The sequence below is a fragment of the Heteronotia binoei genome, chromosome 11 (genome assembly GCF_032191835.1).
Source record: "Heteronotia binoei isolate CCM8104 ecotype False Entrance Well chromosome 11, APGP_CSIRO_Hbin_v1, whole genome shotgun sequence".
Classification (NCBI taxonomy): Eukaryota; Metazoa; Chordata; class Lepidosauria; order Squamata; family Gekkonidae; genus Heteronotia; species Heteronotia binoei.
In genome coordinates, this window is record NC_083233.1 from 37,152,585 (window position 1) to 37,173,296 (window position 20,712).

Sequence of the window (20,712 nt, forward strand, 5' to 3'; positions counted from 1 at the left end):
GTGATCCCAATCCATGGATTTAGCTGTCCCCAGATGTGGACCATAGTGGCTAATAGTCTATAGATAACAGTTTGAGGGCTGCACTAGGACCCCAACTCTGCCATGGAAGCTCACTGTGTGACCATGGCTTGGTGAGACTCTCTCCTCAGCCTCATCTCCTTCACAAGGGTGCTGTGAGGATGAGGATAAAACAAAATACACCCTCCGGAGCTCCTTGCAGGAAGGGCAGGATAAACACGTAATAGATAATAAGTAGATGTGTGTGTGATTTTATTTCCAGTTGTCTTAAGTGCCAGGAAGACACTCTTCTCCTCCTCTTCTGGAAGTAGATTGCACAGTCATAACCTCCAATATTACACAGGAAAAAAAATAAGGACAGACTTTATATGTTTGTAATGTCTCTACCCTCCAACTGAAGACCACAGAGTCAGAGGCAGCTCCTCCAAATGCATTGCGTTTTGAACTCAGCAGCCATAAAAGTTTACTCACCTCCCTTCCCAAAAGTAAAGGCAGTTAACAGAATGCAGCAGAGACTGCTCCAAAGAACAGAGGCAGCTGCATGGATGGAAGAAATCTGCAAGGTCTTTTTGCTGTACTCCATCCAAGAGGTCCATTTTATTTCCACAAGGTTTTGACCAGCTACTGAAACATAACCAGAGCATCCCAATGATTAGAGAGCTTATTTCAGTAGTGCCTTTCTAGTATAGTTGAGGGGCATACAGCGTTTTTATGTGCACACACAATGGAATAATGCTGTCAATCAAATACAGTTTCTTGCAAATACATTTAACAACATTTACTATCAGGATAGGGAAGTCATCACAAGGGATGGAAGAGAAGCTGACACACAAACCGTCACATACACAAACACGCACACTTGGGCATGCACATACTAGACTCAAGATGCATCTAGTCCCCATACAGAGAGGGAAGGTTGGCTGAAATTTATCACACACAAAAGGTCAAAAGCATCCTGAACATCCCCCTATAATGGTCAGATTAGGGACAGTGTCCCCTTTAAGCTGAGTTAGTGTGAGCTAGCTCAGTTCTTTAGCCTCTGGCTCACACATTTTTGTCTTAGTTCAGGAAGGATGGCCCCAGAGCAAACTAATTTACGCAGTAGCCAAATGGCTCACTTACAACTTTAATGCCAGTAGCTCACAAAGTAGAATTTTTGCTCACAATACTCCATAGCTTAGAGGGAGCATTGATTAGGAGCACTGTTAAACCTGGCTAGGTACCAGTGAACCTGATAGTAGTGTTGTAAATCCTTAACATATTTTTATTCCAGATTTAGTCCCCTTTATCAGATGCTATGCATGGACTTGTTTATTTTTGTTCCAACAGACTAACATGCCACCCTTTCAGGAAACAGAGACTATTCGTGACCAAAACTGATCCTGCAAGTAGTTGCAACAAATACTCATTACACAATCAAGTCTGAGACCTATGCATACGGACTACTTACAGAGCACAGAGGCTATCATGGTATAACATAGTGGCTCAATGACTAATCAAAGAGACTGAAGAAGTTCCAGGTTCAAATCTTGTTTCTGCCATGATCAACCAGGTGGTTTTAGGCAAGTTATTTTAGTTCCTCATCTGCCATGTGGAAATTACAATACTGATCTCCCTTACAGGATTATTGTAAGGACTGCAGGAAGATAATAGATGGGAAGTGCTCTGAATATTTAAAAGTCCTATATATATATCTGCCTATATTCCAGCAAATGACACTGACACCACAAAATAGGGCTGAATATTGGGATTCCAACGTGGTCTCATGTGCATTATGGACTGTGGGTGGGGTATATGGATTTCTATGTTGCAAAGGCTGTGCCTTGCCCTGTAGGCCCTAGCCTGTGATAGGCCTCAGATCTGGAAAGAAAGGGGTTTTGCACTACTGCCTCCTCTCACCTGTCCACTCCGGCTTGCTTCTCTGGGAAAAAAGAGGTTTGATTCCTAAGTTCATGCAAGAAATAAATAGGAGACTGAGAAAAATATCTCAAGGAGAAGCTTATACATTGTTTAAATAACAGAATATCAACACTTAAGTTGTATACAATTGAGGTCCTGGATATAATTGATTGAAGAGCTCTAACCACTGTGGAAGCAAAAATTGAAACGGAGTAAAAATATACCTAGGAACTGAGCTATAAGACCACTGCGTTGGACTTAATTATTTACTACTAATAATTATTATTAGAGTAATTTTTTACCTAAGTGTCGGGTTTTCTCACAAACTTTCCAAGAGTGAGACAGGGATTCCTTGGCTTGGGCCAGTGGGGTTTAAACCTCTAGGATTGCCAGTCCCCAGTCAGGGGCATGGAATCCCCTGGTTTGGAGGCTCTCTCCCTGCTTCAGGGTTACCAGAAAATGGGGAGAAGGGAAGAGAAATGTCCACTGGACACTCCATTATTCCCTATGAAGACCGATTCCCATAGGGTATAATAGAAAATTGATCCACGGTATCTGGGGAGGGCTGTTTTTTGAGGCAGAGGCACCACATTTTCAGCATAGCATCTGGTGCCTCTCCTAACCCCCCCCCCCAAGTTTAAAAAAATTGGATCAGGGGGTCCAAAAGAAGGTGCCCCTATCCTTCATTATGCCTAATGGAGGGAAGGCATTTAAAAGGATCATGGTCCCTTAAAACATGATGGCAAGAACTCTCTTCAGAGTTCAATTGAGCTTGTCACACCCTTGCTCCTGTCTCCATCCCCAAAGTCTCCTGGCTCCACCCTCAAAGTCCCCAAATATTTCTCGAGTTGGACTTGGCAACTCTATTTGGACACAATCCAGCAAACTTACAGTGGAATCCTAAGAACACATTCCTGGCAGTAAGCCCCAATGAACATACCAGTTTAGGATTCTGAGTAGGCCTGCTTAGGACAGCTTTGTTAACCATCACTAAGCCATTTAGTTTACTAGAAGAGATGTAAGTGTGGGACTGAGTGGTTAATTTTCGTTGGATTGTCTGCTTTGTATGTTATCTTAAAAGCTGTAAAACAACTTCAGCCTAGCAAGGCAGAGAGGCTAGGCTAATCCACAGAACCAGAAAGTCTGTGGTTCAAATGTCCTGTCAGAGAACAACAGGTGGCCTTATGCCTTATGACTCTTTCTTAACCCTCACTCTGCAATATATGAATAACCCTAACACTGACCTACCTTGCTGAAAAGATTACAAGAAAACATGCTTGAAACACTTTGAACACTGGAAATGCTTTATAAATGCCAAGTGTTATTCTTGAGCCTCCAGAACAGATCAGGACATAATATTTCAACAAATACAATGGAAATATTTAGTAAGCTCATGCCTTGAATTCCAACCCTAATTCCCAGCACCTTCTGGGAGACTTCAAGTAGTCTTTGAGGTGCCCCTCTTGAATGCTGTATTTTTCACATTTCTATCCTACTCCTACAAGGAGAACTAGATGGCATACATTCTTTGCTCTTTATCTTTATACTCACCTTGTTAGGATAGTGACTGGCCCAAGGTTACCCAGTGGGGCTTCCAGGCTGAATAGCAGTTTGGACCCAGGCCTTCTCAAACAAAAGCTGAGCCCCATTACACTGCACCGGCAGCTTCCAACATTTCAAGCAAATATTTCTTCTCTAAGTAACCACTTGGGTTTCTTCTGAAGAAGGGCAGGCCTTGAACATAATGGAATAGAAATGTTCCCTTTCAGATAAAAATCCTTAAAATGGCAGCAGCACAGACTATAGCAGGCAGCTATAAGCTTGCAAAAAGCAATCTTTACTATCAAGCCTTTCAAATAATACCATAAATACTACTATCCATGTAACAACTGCCTGTGCACAAAACACCTCCGTCAATGTTTGCAGAGTACCCCCCGCTTAGTTACCTGAATGCAATTCTCAGACAATTGGGCAAGTGGGTATTTCACAAACATGTTTTCCATTTTTACAAAATTACTTCTGGAATAAAGCAAAAAGGGAAAGGCACACCCTGCATTAAATGGAAAACAACAGGTCCATTTCCTTCGCAATATAGTAATCCAGAGGTTTTGATGTCTAAGGTCAGCAGGTTTGACCTGGCCTCGGGTGACCCCATCCTAGGCACATGGTCAGCTTCTGCTTTTTGCTGAACTCATCCATTTTGATCGTGACCGAAGCAGCCTTAATTGCAAACAAAGTGATCGCAAACACCAGAACGTGGTACAGAATGACAAGCAAGCTGCTTTCGCGAACCCCGTCAGCTGCTGCTGTGGATGATGCTCTTATTTGCTCAGACTTGCAAAAGCTGGTCCAGCTCTAGCAGAATGACCTTTCAAACCTGCACAACAATTCCCGAAAGCTCGAAAGCCTATTGACATGCAAATCAGACACACAGAGGTTACCTAGGGAAGTAGACTGAAGCAATACAAATGTCACTCTGGTGCTAGTTTCACTTAGGCCAAGCTGAAGTGGGATTGTTGTCTTGAATCTCTTTTCCCGCCCCCCTCCCTTCTTTCATTAATAAAAAGAAGATGAAAGGGGGAAAGGCAAGGATGCGGAGCACTGGCCAGACACCCCGCGTGACTGCCTGCGGAGCATCTCTCCATCCTTCTGACTGCTCTGTATTCCAAGGAGCCTCCCTCACTGCAATCTGGCTGCTAACATCAGCATCTTCGGTGCAACAGACGGGAGTGACTGCAAGGGAAAAGCACGTTTCCTCTACACAGCATTGGGCTGCATGGGGTGCGATATACTGCTCACAAGAAGGAAATGCACTGGCACTTCAGAAGTAATAATTTTTCCTGATGAGCAGAATACCCACAGCACAGAGCCAGGATCTAACCCCTACTCAGAGACTCCTGCTACCTTAAGAAAGAAGAGGACAGAAAGACTCTCTTAGCAATCTTAGCCCTGACCTGGATAACCAGGCAAGTGTGATCTTCTCAGATCTCATAAGCTAAGCAGAATTGACTCTGGCCGAGTACTTGGATGGGAGACTTTCTTGGAATACCAGAACTGGAGGCAGGGGCAGGCTTTATTCAGCTACCTCTCTGAATATCCTCCATGCCCCCAATAGAGGTCAGTCACTAGAGGACACCATAACTTCCAAGTGCACACACCCACAAAATACAAAAATACCCTTCCAAGACAGCAATCTTATTAAAAATAGGGACCACTGTATATTAGGCAGGAACTCATTTGCATTTCAAGCCACACAACCTGACACAAAGCCAGCTGGAACAGCATTCCTATGCATTCCTGCTAAAAGAAGAAAGCCCTGTCCATTTCTGGGTTTTCCCCAGCTTTGCTCTGATCCTTCTTAAACCTGTATCAAAATATTGGGGGTGTCCCTGCTCAAATATGACCAAGTTAATGTCAATTAATAAGATGCCTTTGCCTTAGGTAGCAAAATTGTTTTCTCCAGTATTATGCCTGCACATGGAACTCACTCAAATTCAAATACAGATAAGGTTTATTTACTAAAAAAAGGTAAAAAGTAAAAACACATAACAATGATAGAAGAGATACAGGGCACAAAGGAACACGCACAAAACTTCCCCTCTCTAACAACTCTCACCAACACTTGTTCTTGGTGTCTCCTGATTCGAGGTTGTAGTAGAGATAGCAACATCTCCGCAGCACTCTTTGGCAGTCGAGTGGAAGTCCTGGAGGAATAAAAATAAACCTCCCTTTAAGCATTCAGATCCACAGCCTTCCAGCGTCATCCTCTGGCAGAATGTCAAGCTTCTCCCTGAGCCTCTGGATTCTGTGTTTGCAGACTGTCTCCATTCTGAAGTCCTTCAGTGGTTCTGGATTCCTCCTTTTGGTTTGATTGTGCTTCCTTTATACAAGGCTGACTGTCATCTCCTTAATTATGCAGCCTATCACTATGCCTTGCTAATTAAACAATTCATCTAAGATGCTCTAGATCTAAATTGTCATGTTAGAGGGGCAACTGTCAGACAGTTAATTTGACAGCTCCCAGCCAAAAACAATTAACAACTGAATGCTATACAGAGATGTTACTACCTAACCATTTACAAAGTCCTGGATACATATCCAAAAGAACATTTAGAGACCAAGGGTGTTATTCTTTACAGAATTAAGGTTAAGGGTACAAGAACACTTACATTCAAACAGTATGATAAAAGGTCAATTTCTTGACAACCTGGTTTGATACAATCTTTTTGAAAAGATTACACTCAGAGTGTGTTTGGAAAATGGGCAGACAAAATGACTCACATTTTGAGGGACTTGCCCATCTTCACATAATTTTCCTTGCTTCAGCCCCTGCAACTCACATACTCCTCCACATATGACACCAAAGGAAATTTTTTAAAACCCAGTGCTTGCTAAATTGCAATAGCACTACAACATTTTTAAAATGTATTGCTGCAATCAACTAGTTCCTCTGAATCCCCAGCTTTTGAAAAGGGGGAAAGGATGTAGCTCGGTGACAGAACATTCTGTTAGCATGTGCAAGGTCCCAGGTTCAATCTCCTGCACTTCCAGTTAAAAGGATCAGGTAGTAAGTGATGTGAAAGACCCTGGAGAGCTGCTGCCAGTCTGAGTGGACAATACTGACTCTGATGGGCCAGTGGCCTGATTTAGTATAACACAGCTTCATGTGTTTATGTGTGTTCATTTGTGTAGCCCTTTTTGTTGTGGAGGGGATAGCTTTTCAACAAAAAGGACAAGGGACTTTTAAAAAATGAAAGATGGAGATTTCGAGAACCTAGCAGATTGTGACAATAGATCATTAAAATGTTATAGAGCTATATCACAATAGCAATTACAGATTTTTAAAAAAGGCCATAAAAACCTTCCAGTTGCACAGTGAGAGGATGTTATGACTGGCAGAGGAAAGTATGCACACAATTTGTGTGTGGATGCTGCATTGCCGGTGCCTGCATATGAGGTAGCAACAAGAGGGGAACAGAAAATCCTTTCCATGTGGCAGTAGCCTTAGCCATTTAAGAACAGTTCTCATGTTCTGCCAGGTACGTATTACAATCTCCTGCTTCCTGGGAGACAGCAAAAACATGTGGTATACTCACTTCCTGATAGGCAGGCTAAAAGTGGATTGGTGAGCTGCAGGATGTATAGGCCTGCTCTACCTTCTTTCTTTATGGAGGCACAGATTCTGTCCAGTCACTCAGAAACAAGTAAGCCTGCTCTTGCCTTCCAGTATTCTGGCCAAGGAGTAAAATGGACAACTGGCAAACATGTGACACTTTTAAATTTGTTATAGTATTTGTTGTAACCATTAAAGGGCTAGGTGAGGGGGTCACAGTGTTGTGGATGCCCCATTCAAGGCTTCACTTTAACTGTAGTTAAACAGACAGCTTTGTTATAAAGGCAGGGAAAACAATGGGTATAGAACTGGGAGTTTCAAACAAAACAGTTTGAATCCTATAGATATAAAAGCCCTTTTGTCTTGGCAAAATGGAGCTATCCTATTGGTTGGGGGTGCACTCCATCAACCTTTGGCCCGTCAAACCATCAATCAAGGGTACTTGCATGCCATTGGTTGCGTCCGCTCCTCTCTCCGGCTTGAGTGGCTGTTGCTACCCAGCCAAGCTGATTCTGTCAGTAAAAAACAACTAACCTTGGTTCTGGCAGTTTCTGGCTCTTCCTACTTCCCCATTGGCTGAGCTGCCTGTTGCATTGCTTCACAGAGAAGAGAAAGAAAGCCTTCCCTTGACTGGTTGAGGAAGAAAGGAAGGAAGGAAAGAGCCATAGAGAAAGCCTTCCTTTGATTGGCTGAGGGAGGGAGGAGGAGGGAAAGAGCCAGAGAAAGCCTTCCCTTTGGAAGTGAAACAGACAGAGAGACTCATTGAGAACTCATTGGGTCCAGTCCTGACTAGGGCTGTCAGTTCCAGGCTGGTGGCAATTCACAAAGCGTTTTCTCAGAGGCCATGGCAGCTGCCTCTTTCATGTAACTCCCTCTCTCCTTCCTCCCCTCAGCCTTGCCCCTAGCCAGAGGCTGTTGCTAGGCAACCAAAGTTGGTTTTGGCAGTAAAGGGAAAGGCCTCAAGTGAATAGAATGGAATTTAATCCACCCTCCAAAGCAGTTATTTTCTCCAGGATGGGAAGAGAGATCTGTTGTCTGGAGTTCAGTTGTGATCCCAGGAGATCTTCAGGCTCCACCTGGAGGTTGGCTATCCTAGGCCTGGCAGCACTCTCTGGGTGCCTTGATGCCACCTGGCTGGCATTACTTAACTAGGCCTGGCCACTTGCTCCTGTTCAGCAGCAGCCCTCCTATGACAGCCTGTGTGACTTAGCTGTTGCCAAGTCCAGGTTGAGAAATTACTGAAGATTTGAGGGGTGGAGCCTGGAGAAGGTAGGGTTTGAGGAGGAGTGGGACCTCAGACAGGTTCAATGCCATAGACTCCACCCTCCAAATCAGCCCTTTCCTCCTGGGGAACCACTGTTGCCAGTCTCCAGGTGAGGGCTGGGGATCACTCAGAATTACAACTGCACTTCCAATGGTAGAGATCAGCTCCCCTTGAGGTGGGGGGGAGTTAATGGCTTCACTTGGGTGGGTAGGAAGACAGCAGGAGATGGAGGGGGCACTTGCTCAGAGCCTCTTTCTTGAGCTGTTGTATTTTTCTTCAAAATGGGCCTTATTTCTGGTAACAGAACATATTGAGTGGTCTCAAATTCACAGTGAATGGAGAACACAGTCTCTAGTCTCTGACTTACAAATGGGATGCTTGGCAAAGTCTCCCTTCATGACAAACTGGTTAGAATGCCAGTCAAGGATCTGGAACATTCCTGTTTGAATCCCTAGCTTGCTGTGCATGTTTGCTGAGTAATCTTTGGCCAGTCATTCTCAACCCAATCTATCTCATAAGGTTAAGAGGACAGAATGGAGGAAGAGAGAATTATGCTGTATCCTGTTTTGAGTCCCCAAAACAGTGCGTGTGTGTTGGGTGGGGGGGGAGTGGAATATTAAATATCTAAATAAATATATACTGCAGAGATTCAGGAAAGCAGAGAGTAGTCCCTTACTTTATAGCTGCTTCTTCCCTTTGGGGAACTCCAAATGTGCATTTAACTTGATCCAAGAGCTGGAAATGGAAGAGGGGAAGCAAAAAAAAAAAAAAAACCAGCAGACAGGAGAAAGCTTCCCACCAGCTGTCATCCAGATTTCATTTTGCTGGGTCCTCAGAAACCCTGCAATTTCAAAGCAAAATACCTCTGGTATTGTACTCCACACCCCAATTGCTGAATGGGTTCAGTATGACTCACACGCCAGTTACTATGAATCCAAACTGCACTTTCTAGTCCAAATTTGGTTGAAAGTGCCATTATTAATATACCACTCTAATTGTTTCAGCAGGATGGCTTTTAATTGGTTTCATTTTTATAAACTCATAAATTAATTGTAAGACAGCAGGAGTTTTTATGCGAAAAATTCTCAATAGCCTTCAAATATATAAAAGGGCATCAAGTAATGGAATTTGACTATGCACTAATACAGTGAATAAATACCGCAATTAGTTTTCTCTCTTGCTACTAAGTCACTTTCTTCTCCGTTTATAAACTGGATTATACTGTCATTTCCCCCTATAAGTTTGGTGTATAGTTCTATATTTAAGCCACTAATATGGTTAAAATATGGTTTGGAAATGAAGCATGCAAAAAAAAAAAACCTTCAAAAGATTGCTATTGATTAACGACAAGCAATAACCTTCACTTTCCAAAACAAGGCATGCTCCAGACTCCAAGCTCCAGCCACCCAATTTACATAAACTTCTAATTAACTTTCCCTTCTTTCTTAGAAGCTGTTGGCCTGTAGTCAACCACTCAGCCCAGCAAAATTTAAAGCCTTCCTGTGCAACTTAACTGTCTTTTTCTCTAATAGAAGTCACTTAAGTTGGAAGAAGCCTCCTTCAGCTGGGAGAAGATTTTATGCTATGTTGAGAGGGGTTGTTGGAAGGACACTATATTATACTTAAAACTTGCCTAAAGCATTATGATTATCTCATGATCACCTGGGATTACCCTAGACTAGCCAACTGTCCTCAGATCTCAGAAGCAAAGTCTTCTCTGAGCCTGCTTAGTACTTGTATGGGAGACCACCGATAAAGTCCAGGGTTGTCTCTTGCCTTGAAAACTCTCCAGTGTTGCCAAAAGTTGGCTACAACTTGACTGTACTTTCCACCAACCATGATAAAAGCTCAGACTGCTCAAGCAGCTTTATTTACATTTTACTTACATGACCTTGGGGGCGGGGGTGGGAATCTATCCTGATAGTAAGACCAGTGCAACATTAAAGGGCAACTGAACACAGTCTTGCAAAAGAAAAAAGAACAGCCTTTGAGCTCTCTTCTGCCTCTTCAAGTTCTGTACCACACTTTCAGTGAGCTGAGAGAAAAAAAGGAAGATTACACTGATTTAACTTAAGGGTGATAAACAGTCAGAACATATCCATACTCTACCCATTAAATATTGTCAGCCTCACACAGAGGTTGAGGCACATGGGGAAGGGCCATGGCTCAACATACATACAAATTCATGCTTTCATGGGCACAACTCTCATAACATCCCTTCAAATGTCCAAATATCATACTTCTTTGTGCATGGATATACTATATGGTTTATGCTGAAACCCTAAGAGCTCCCTAGACCTTTATGTGTGCAGTTTAATCAGGAGATACAAAACTGGCAGGATCTTCATCCCCTCCACATATCTTTCTGCCATCTTCCGAACTACAGTGCTACACCTCTGACTGTTCCAATAGCTAGAGTAAGCTGAAAAGGGGGAAATAGATGAAAGGGAGGAATGGGCAGAAAAAAAGCCACAGTTGCCTGCTGCCATGAATTCAGCAGTGAAATTAAAGATATGGGATGGATGGGAATCTCTGCATTGCAATTTGGCAAACCTGGAAAGAAGCAGAAGCAATTGATTCACCTGTTTTAATTTCTGGGTCAGACTGCTCTTAATGCCAAAGGGATGGGGCCATAAAAAGCCTCAGTGTGGGCACAGAAGCCTCCAGCCCCAATTTCACTCCAGCTATGAAATTACTTGGTGGTTTTAGACAAGGTACTCATTTCTCTCTTTTTGTCCTAACCAGTGCATGTCCATCTTCTCCCAGGAAAGGACTGGGTCTTTATTTATGTATTTGATTTCTAGCCCTCCTTCCCCTGCAATGCAAGGTTCAGGATGGGTTACAACAACATGATAAAATAAACTGAACAAAGCAGGAGCCAAGTTGCACCTTTAAGACCAACCAATTCTTATTTAGAACGTAAGCTTTTGTGTGCTCTTAAGCACACTTCATCAGACGAGGAATCCAGCACAGTGAGCAAAGCCATACATAGCTGGTAGGCAGTGGCCCAGAATGCAACATGGTACAGATTTAAGAACCAATGACAGAGAAGTAAAATTATCTGGTAGGCAGTGGTTGAGAATGTAAAATGGTACAATGACAGAATAGTAAAATTAACAAATTGAGCAAAGCTTTGATCTGAATCATGCTACTCAGATCAAAGCTTTGTTCAATTTGTTAATTTTACTATTCTGTCATTCCACCATTTTACATTCTAAACCACTGCCTACCAGATAATTTTACTTCACTGTCATTGGTTCTTAAATCTGTACCATGTTGCATTCTGGGCCACTGCCTACCAGCTATGTATGGCTCTGCTCAGCTATGTATGGCTTTGCTCACTGTGCTGGATCCCTCGTCTGATGAAGTGTGCTTAAGAGCACACAAAAGCTTACATTCTAAATAAAAATTGGTTTGTCTTAAAGGTACACCTTGACTCCTGCTTTGTTCAGCTGCTTCAGACCAACACGGCTGCCCGCTTGGATGATAAAATAAAGGGAAAGGTAGTCCCCTGTGCAAGCACCAGTCATTTCCGACTCTGGGGTGACGTTGCCTTCACAATGTTTTCATGGCAGACTTTTTTACTGGGTGTTTTGCCATTGCCTTCCCCAGTCATCTACACTTTACCCCCAGCAAGCTGGGTACTCATTTTACTGACCTTGGAAGGATGGAAGGCTGAGTAAACCATGAGCCAGCTACCTGAACCCAGCTTCTGCTAGGATCAAGCTTGGACTGCAGTACTGCAGCTTACCACTCTGTGCCTCCGGCTCTTAATGATAAAATACGGTAAAACAATAAATTAATCTAATATCTACAGTTGTTAAAATCTAACTATAATGTCAGTTATAATATCATTAATGGGACCACTAAAACCCTGAGTCAGCGTCACATCTGTGCAGAGGTGTCAAACTCAAAGGCTGGATCTGACATAAATGTTACTTTGTCGGGTCAGGCCATGTGTGCCATAAAATGTAACATGAGGTACTCTCTAGGGTGCTCTCTCTGGTTTTTGATTCCCTCATCCCTCCCCCCTCTCTCAGGCATACAAAAACTTATGCCTAGTATAAAACATTGCTGGTCTTCTTAAAAGTGCTACAGGATATATAAAAACTTTTTAATAAAGATAATTTCAGATGCTGAATGTCAATACGATTGGATTAGGTGTGATACGCAGAGGAGTAGCAGGCATGGAGACTGCTATCAGTATTGGTAATGAAACAGGAAACCTCGGTCTCATTTCCATCCAGGAGGCTTCAGTCCAGGAGGATGCAAAGACTAAATGGAAATAAACCTGAACAAGTGAGGAGTGACTCACAAAAGCACATACCCTACCACAAATTTTGTTAGTCTTTAAAGTGCTACTGGACTCTTACTCTTTCTACTACTATTAGAAACCACAGCATTCAAAAACCAGTGTGTGTGTGTCTAACCAGGACATTCAGTTGCTGCCCTAAGAGTAGCAGTTCTCTTACAAAGGAATTTCAAAAGGAGATTAGAGAGACTTCTGAATTGCAGCTGTTAAAGAAGCTCAAGACAATGCATCCTCCTGGACTGAATTAAGACCTAAGTTTCATCTCTCTTTACCAATGCCTGCTATTGTAATTTGGTATCTGAAATCTATGGCCAATGCATAGGAGTAGGCGAGGTAGGTTGCTGCCTCAGGTGCCACCTCATCTACAGGGTGCCTTCAGGTGACCCTCCTACCACTCTGCCTCTTGGCTTCCCGGGTCACAGACCTGGGAAGCTGAGAGCAGCGGGATACCACACCAGTGTATGCTCTCCTCCGAGCCCGGCCTTGCTCTGATGCTGCCTCCTCTTTCAGGGGAGTTAGCCTCAGAGCAAGGCAGATTAGCCCTGCTGCCCTTTTCATCTGTCTCAGACCCTGGTGGACGAAAGAGGCAGTGTGACATCACTCTCGGCTGCCTCCCTTTGCAGGAGTGAGGCAGAGTAGTCCTGCTGCCCCTTTCACCTGCCTGGGATCAGGGCGGATGAAAGAAGCAGCACGGCCTTGCTCTGAACCCCCGGGGGGGGAGCAAACATGTGGGGGTGGCCTGGGGCAGCAAAAACCCCAGTGCTGCCCCTACTGAAATCACTTCGCTCTCCAAAATATAACAACAGATGGACTCACATTCTAGCTGTATCTGAAGAAGTGAGCAGTGACTCATGAAAGCTCATGCCCTGCCACAAATTTTGTTAGTCATTATGGGGCTACTGGACTCTTGCTCCCTTCCACTAATAAAGAATGCAAGCTGTAATTTTAGGTATCTCACCCCCCCCCCCATCTATTAGAACTGGAAAGAGGAATCTCTCCAAGTGCCATGGGAGTCTGTCCGTCTCCCCCTCTCTCTAGGGTGCTCTCTCTGGTTTTTGATTCCCTCATCTCTCCCCCCTCTCTCAGGCATACAAAAACTTATGCCTAGTATAAAACATTGCTGGTCTTCTTAAAAGTGCTACAGGACTCTCTCTCTCTCTCTCTCTGGAGTGCCTTCTCTGGCTCCCCCCCCCCCCAAATAAGTGTGCAGGCACACAAAAGCTTGTACCTGGAATAAAACGTTCTTAAAAGTGCTACAGCACTGACTCTCTCTCTGGCTCTTTCTTTCCCTCCTCCCTCTCTCTGAAGAAGTGTGCAGGCACACAAAAGCTTGTACCTGGAATAAAATGTTGTTGGTCTTCATAAAAGTGCTATGGGATTCTCTCTCTTTGGCTCTTTCCTTCTACCTCCATCTCCAGAGGAGGAGGGGGAGGAGCCTTCAGCCAATCGAGGGACGGTTTGGCTTTCTTACTATCCTCTGCACAGCAGGAAATATGAGAGACTGGGCAAAAGTCAGCTCCCATACTGGAAACAGGAAAGAGGAAGAAGGAAGCAGCAGACAGCCAGTTGCTCATGTGCCTGATTGGGGCCCTGCAGGGGATGGATGTATTTGACACCCTTGCTATAGATGGTGACTAACTAGTAATGCAGGGGGTGCCACGGCCACCCCCAGAATGGGGAGACAAGTAACCAGTATAAGATGAAAAATGCAGCAGGGGAGGCCAATATTGTTAAATCTCTGCCACCTTGACCATCTTCATTTTGCATGCCCTGTGAAACTGTATTAGGTCTCGCAGGACCTGGATCATTCCTAGGAGAATGTTCCATCAGGGTGCCACCAGAGCCTAGAAGGCTTTGGTTGTGGTTGAGGCTGTGGACCTTCTCTGAGCCAGAGATCACCAACAGATGTTGGTCTACTGAGTCTAATGCTGTTTGAGGAACATACTAAGAGCACAGGAGAAACCATGTTGGATCAGGCTAATGGCCCATTCAGTCCAACACTCTTTGTCACACAGTGGCAAAAAAAAACCCAGGTGCCATCAGGAGGTCCATCAGGGGGGCCAAGATACTAGAAGCCCTCCCACTGTGCCCCCCAAGCACCAAGAATACAGAGCATCACTGCTCCGGACATAGAATTCCAACAACAGGAAAAGACAGTCCTGGAGGTATGTTGGTCCCAGACTGCAAAGGGCTTTAAAAGTTAAAACTAAAACCTTGAACTAGATCTGGTATTCCACTTGGAGCCAGTGTAGCTGGCGGAGCACTGGTTGTATATGGGCTCTTAATTGTGTCCATGAGAACACACGCCGATGCATTCTGGCCCAGCTGAAGTTTCTGGATCAGCCTCAAAGGTAGTCCTGTGTAGATCACATTACAGTAATCTAGCCTGGGGGTGACTGTTGCATGGGTCACTGTGGCTAAATCATGGGGAGACAGATAGAGAACCAGTTGCCTGATCTGCCTAAGATGGTAGAATGCTGATCTGACAACTTTGGACTTGGGCCTCCATTGATAATGAGATATCCAAAATAACATCCAAAGTCTTCACAGCTGGCACTGCTGATGTGCCCAGCCAAGAGGTGGAAGTTAGATCCCCACCCCGGCCCAGAATCTTCACTGGATTCAATTTCAGCTGGCTCTGTTTTAACCAACCAGCCACAGCCTCCAAGCCCCTGGCTATCTGGGGTGGTGTCCACCAATCCACCCTTCTGCAGATTCAGCTGGGTGGCATCAGCATACTGATGACAACCCAGCCCGAAACTCTGCATTAGCTGGGCAAGGGGGCAAATATAGATGCTGAATAACATAGGAGAGAAGATCACCCCTTGTGGGATGCTGCATACCAATGGGTAATGCAGTGAAACCCTCTCTCCAAGTGCCACCCTCTGTGCCTGACTGTGGAGAAATGAGACAAGTCACTTAAAGCTGTTCCACCCATCCCCACAAAGGTTCAATCTCCAGGTAGCAGGTCCAGGAAAAAAATGTTCTCTGCCTGAGAATTACTACCAGTCAGGACAGAAGATACTGAGGGAACAATGGTTTGAACTGATCTAAGGCCACTTCTTATGGGCATATATCAAATGGGAATGATGATATTTGGCAAACTTTAAAGGCTGTTACGAGATTTACATGATGTATTTCACTGAAAAACTGAAATGTGTACCATGTATACCTTTTGTATATTACCAGTTTTCTATCTCCTAGAAACCTTTATATGAGCGCCAACTGCTATGTTCTGTTGCTGGGGGCCCCTTCTCCCATATCATTCTATCCACCAGTTAAGAACCTCATCTCAGGCCCGGCCCTGTTTTGTCTAAGCAGGGGTGTCAAACTCATTTGTTATGAGGGACGGATCTGACAAATGAGACCTTGTTGGGCTAGCCGATATGTGTCATAAAATGTAATGCCAGGTAGTGAAGACATAAACTTTATACAGGACACAGACAAACACAAGTAAAAATTTTGTATCTCTCTTGTGTGATCGAGGGAACTGGGCAAAGGAAGCTCTGGATCCTTCCCTCCCTTCCCAGGGGATGAGGAGGGGGCAGAGCCAACAGAAGGAAGAGAGGTTTGGCTCAGTAGCTCTGTTGTGTGATTGAGAGAGCCTGGCAAAGCAAGCTCTGCCTCCCTCCCCAAGGGAGGAGCCTCAGCCAATGGAGAAAATAGAGGCTTTGCTCTGTAGCTCCTGTGTGATTGAGCAAACCTGGCAAAACAAGAAGGAAGTAAGAGAGGGGGAGAAGCAGACTTGCTCATGGGCCTAATAGGAACCCTCCGGGGGCCTGATCTGACCCCTGGGCCGCATGTTTGACACCCCTGGTCTACAGGGTACAGGTGGGTGGCAACCAGAGCCAGATCTTTCTCAGTGGTGGCATCTCACTTAGGCAGTGGAAGCTTTCTTGATGCCTATTTTATTTACCTCTAGAGGCCAGATAAAGACCATTACATTTGCCTAGCTCTTGAGCATCTGTACCATTTTGGTGCTGTGTTATGTGATTAGCCCTATTTTAATGGATTTTTAAAAAACAACTTTTTATTTTGTTATCATTTTTTCAACTTGTTACTTTGCAACTCATTTAATACTGAAGATGTTATTTATTCCTCCTCCCTTTGGTCTACAGCTGCTTTTGTTATATTTATGCTAGTTTAAGTTATGTTTTTTAAAGTGTTACTATTTGGTTAAATTGTCAATAAAAATCAACATTGCTACGTTGCTATGCTGGTTGTAAAGTGAAGCTGCTGAGCAGTTTTCTAGTTATTTAAACATGATTTAAGAAATAATTTTGAGTATTTCCTTTAAAAATATAACCCATTCTTGTGCCTTTAGTAGCAACCTCAGGAATGGGCAGGAAAAGATTCCTCTGTGATGGAACCCTCAGCAAGCAGGATGGAGCTGGATGAAGACAATCTCTGCAGGGCCCATTCCCATATTGTTTGGCTGCTCTCTTCCACCCCCCACTTGTGATTTCTTGTATCACAGTGCAGGAGTTTCTGATCTCACTACATATGCTAACATAATTCAGTCCTTACATCTATATTCTCACCAATCCCTCAGAAGGACTGTAAATCCTCTTTCTTTTATTTCTTGCTTGGAATAGTGGACTGGAATAGCAAGGTCTGTTATTTACTCTTGGCATTCCACAGTTAAGAAGGGTACATCTGCCCATCAGTTTCTGATTTGGACATATTTATTTCCTTCATCATGTCTCCTCCCCCAGAATGAAACAAACGGTGACCATATAAACTAAGCTCGTTATTCCAATTTGATCCTTGCAACTGTCAAACACCTTCATTATGCCGCATGCTAATTATTGCTCACCCTCTACCTCTATGTATGGACTTGGTAACTTCCATGTCATTGTATCTGAAGAAGTGTGCACGCACATGAAAGTTTATACCGTGAATAAAACATTGCTGGTTTTAAAGGTGCTGCCCTTGGACTCCAGCTTTGTTCTGCTGTTTCAGACCAACACAGCTGCCCACCTGAATATGGTTAATGGGTTATGACTGCAGTGGTAAGCAGGCTCCTAGCCAGGATTTTAAAAGCTGAGGGGCATGTAAAAAAGTGGGGGAAGGGGGAAACTACTGTGCCTGACCTTCCCTGCCACCCACTCCACCACTGCTTGGGGGGCCACAGGCGTGAAAAGAGGTGGGGGCCACTCCCTTCCTCCCCTGTGATTTAAATTGCATGGGGGGCACCCAGGAGCAGCTGCTGCCACTCCCACACCATTTAAAGGGTCTGCAAAGTCTCAGCTGTCACCCCTGTGGTGCGGGGGGTGGGGGGAGAAGGTCGGGGGCACTGGAGCTGGGGCACCCCATATGAAGTCAGGGGGCAGGGCCCCCACAGGTTCCTTGTAGCTGCAGGTCTGGTGGTAAGGATTACATGTCAATGTATGCAAACTGATTTACACACAGTAAATGCGATCAATACATTCTATTTTAAAAGAACTGGCGGTCTTGAAAGTGTTCTGAATTCCACGTAGGAGCCAGTTTTCAAAAGAAGGGCCTCAATTCTATACGTTTACCTACCTGGGCGTGAGCTCCGTGGCATTTGCCGGCGAGGGAGGAGGACGCCGTCGACCAGGCACATTTTAAGGGGACAGTTAAAAGGTGAAGCTATTCGAGGAATCGGAGGGCAGCTGTCAGAACACAAGCCGGGCGATGGAAAGACAGGGCGGCCGCCGTCCTCGGAAAAACGGCTCTCCCCTGCATGGAGACCACCATCATGCCCTGCGCTCTCGCCCAAGCCTCCTCCTGCTGGCGCAGTTTCTGCGGAGCTCCATTGCAAAGCGGGGTGTGTGCCCCAACCCAAGCAATGCAGCAAGCGTTCGCTCTCCTCCTCCCAACTTACCGGGGCAATCTCTCGCCCACCCACCCCCCGCCGCTCCCTAGAGATTTGAGAGGCAGCGCCCCTGGCCCAGCCGCTGGATCTCTCCAGGCCACGCTGTCAAGCCCCCGACTGCCTTCACAAGCAGCCGCGAACCCCCCACCCATCCCGGCGGGACCTCGAGCGCGCCCAGGCAGTGCCCTGTTTCCCTTTCGGAGTCGCCCTGTGCCCGCCTTGCCGGGGAGCTCCGCCCTTTCGCTCGTCCTCCCCCCCCCCCGCGGCGCATCTTTGCGCAGGCCTCGCCCTCTCCGAGCAGGGTCTGCCTTTCTGCGACTCGGACGCTTCGGCCCTCCCGCGTCCCGCCCCGCTCCGTTCCTCTCCACGCGTCCCCGGCGCCCCTCCTCTCCGCTGCCGGCTCTGCCTGCTTCTCGCCCGCTTTTTCTCTCCCTCTCTGGCGGAGAAAAGCGGCGGCGGCTGCGGCTGGCCCATCGCCCTTCTTGTTCCTTGGCTTAGGCTAGCCGGATAAAAGGCAACGCTGATTCCGGCAGCCCGGAGTCCCCTCGGGTATCTTCGCGCCGCGCGCCTTCGCCGACCCTTCTTGGAGATGGCCGAGAACCTCAGCCGCCCCCGCCTCCTTTTCCTCCTCCTGGCCGTCGCCTTCGCCGCTCTGAGCGAGAGAGGTAAGAAGCAGCCGGGTTGGTGTGTCTCTCCCCCACTTCCAAGCCAACCACTCCGGCGAAAGGCTACCCCAAGAGGCGAAAGGCTGCCTGCAGCAGGGCTCCTTCCCCTCGCCACCCACCTCTCCTGGGCCAGGGGACAGGAGGGAGCGGGGGGGGGGGGTCTCGCCAGTCCTTTGTCTTTCTTGCACATGCCGCGCCTGCTTATTCTTCTCACGTCCCGGGGCTTTGGATGGACACGTCTGGATGTAGGGGGCTCCGTGCCATACTTGTCTGGGTTGGGCTGTCTGCATCATTGCGCATGATCTTTCCCTTCCACAATAGAGGTGGGTGCGCGATGCGGCCAGGCCTCGAGTCTGAATGTGTCGATAGACCGCTTTAAAAATCCCCAGCCCCCTCATCACAAAAGATAAGGCAAGGCAACCCGCCCGCCCCCCTTCCTCGGCTGCCGGCCTCCCTAATCGGCGTGGTTTTTGCGCCGATGAAAGGACAGACCCTCCTCCCCCACCTCTATTGTGGCTAGCAGCGTGCTATGCCTGGGTACCGAAAAGACCTTCGGGGGAGGGACTGCAGAACTCGCTGGGTTGCCAGCGGGGGCGAGATTTGGCACGGTGCATCTTCTGTGCCTCCTGAAAAAGCGCCCGTTCAACTGCGGGGGTTGGGGTGGCTGGGGATGGGCGTGACAAATCAGAGCCTACCATGTTGGCCAGAAATGCACCCACACCTGGTTTTTCCTGTGCCTAATTTCTGTTACGTCGTTGTACCACCTCCCCCCCCCCTCTTTTACAGTATTTAGGTTACTGATGGCTTTTGGCAAAGTAGAGTCTAGGTCAGTGTGCTACTTGCATGAGCATCCTTGGTGGGGGAAAACCCCCTGAAGAGGTCTCCAATATGAAACCCTCATTCTGCTAGAGAACAATGGGAAGGAGCTAGTGGGATTGGAGGGATAGCTAGACTGAGCAAGGAAGTAAAATGTGTTTCCTAGTCCAAAATGTGTTTAAGTGGAAGAGTTGCAGATTTTGGTTGTAATTCCAGGAAAGCCAGTTTAGGATTTTTTTATTTCTCTTCTCCACCTTGGAAGTAGGCAGAATATTCACCTTTACATGCTTGGAGGAATATTAAATGTAATATCTAGAGTGGTTGGTAATATGAATAGTTTTGCAGAATGGATGTGCATGGTATCTCATGATAGGCCACAAGTGTAGATGCACTAAGAATATGCAATCTTTGTGGAATCAAAGAATTACAAAACACTTATTCAAGTTTTTTTTAATCCAGTCTTTCAATATTTTCACTGGCTCCTCTTGCTGCCTAGCAAACAGTTTCATTTAGGATCATCTGGATTAATAGTGTAATTTTATGCAGAGTTACTCCAGTGTAACCCTAATGAAATCAATAGACCAGAGTAACTTTGCAAAGGATTGCACTATAAATCAAGAACAGAGATAATCAAGTTTTGTGCCGTATCAGAAGCCCCAGCAAGGCAAGGTTTGTGGCAGAAATGCAAACACATTGTTTATTAAATGGATAACTATTGGTTTGGCACAGGGAAGTGAAAAATCACTTGCATAAACTGTCAAAAACTGTCATGTTATAAATAGAAGT

General features: G+C 45.6%; 1 protein-coding gene and 1 long non-coding RNA gene across 4 annotated transcripts in view; one reads left to right on the forward strand and one right to left on the reverse strand.

Annotated features, from left to right (window-relative positions):
- Positions 1–253: 253 nt before the first annotated feature.
- On the reverse strand, positions 254–5,777 carry LOC132579222 (uncharacterized). Its single transcript, XR_009555963.1, has 4 exons — positions 5,534–5,777; positions 3,469–3,651; positions 1,918–1,962; positions 254–642 (listed from the first exon to the last, which is right to left on the reverse strand). It is a non-coding gene; the product is annotated as an uncharacterized LOC132579222 (long non-coding RNA).
- A 12,946-nt stretch (positions 5,778–18,723) lies between these two features.
- Positions 18,724–20,712, forward strand: part of CD99L2 (CD99 molecule like 2) — an 89,161-nt gene continuing 87,172 nt past the window's right edge. Inside the window, exon 1 of one of the 3 annotated variants that reach the window (XM_060249391.1) lies at positions 18,724–19,110. In XM_060249391.1, the coding sequence (XP_060105374.1) occupies positions 19,035–19,110 (76 nt within the window). In that variant the 5' untranslated portion in view covers positions 18,724–19,034. The remainder of the gene's footprint in view (positions 19,111–20,712) is intronic. The other 2 variants (XM_060249390.1, XM_060249392.1) reach the window with 2 other exon arrangements.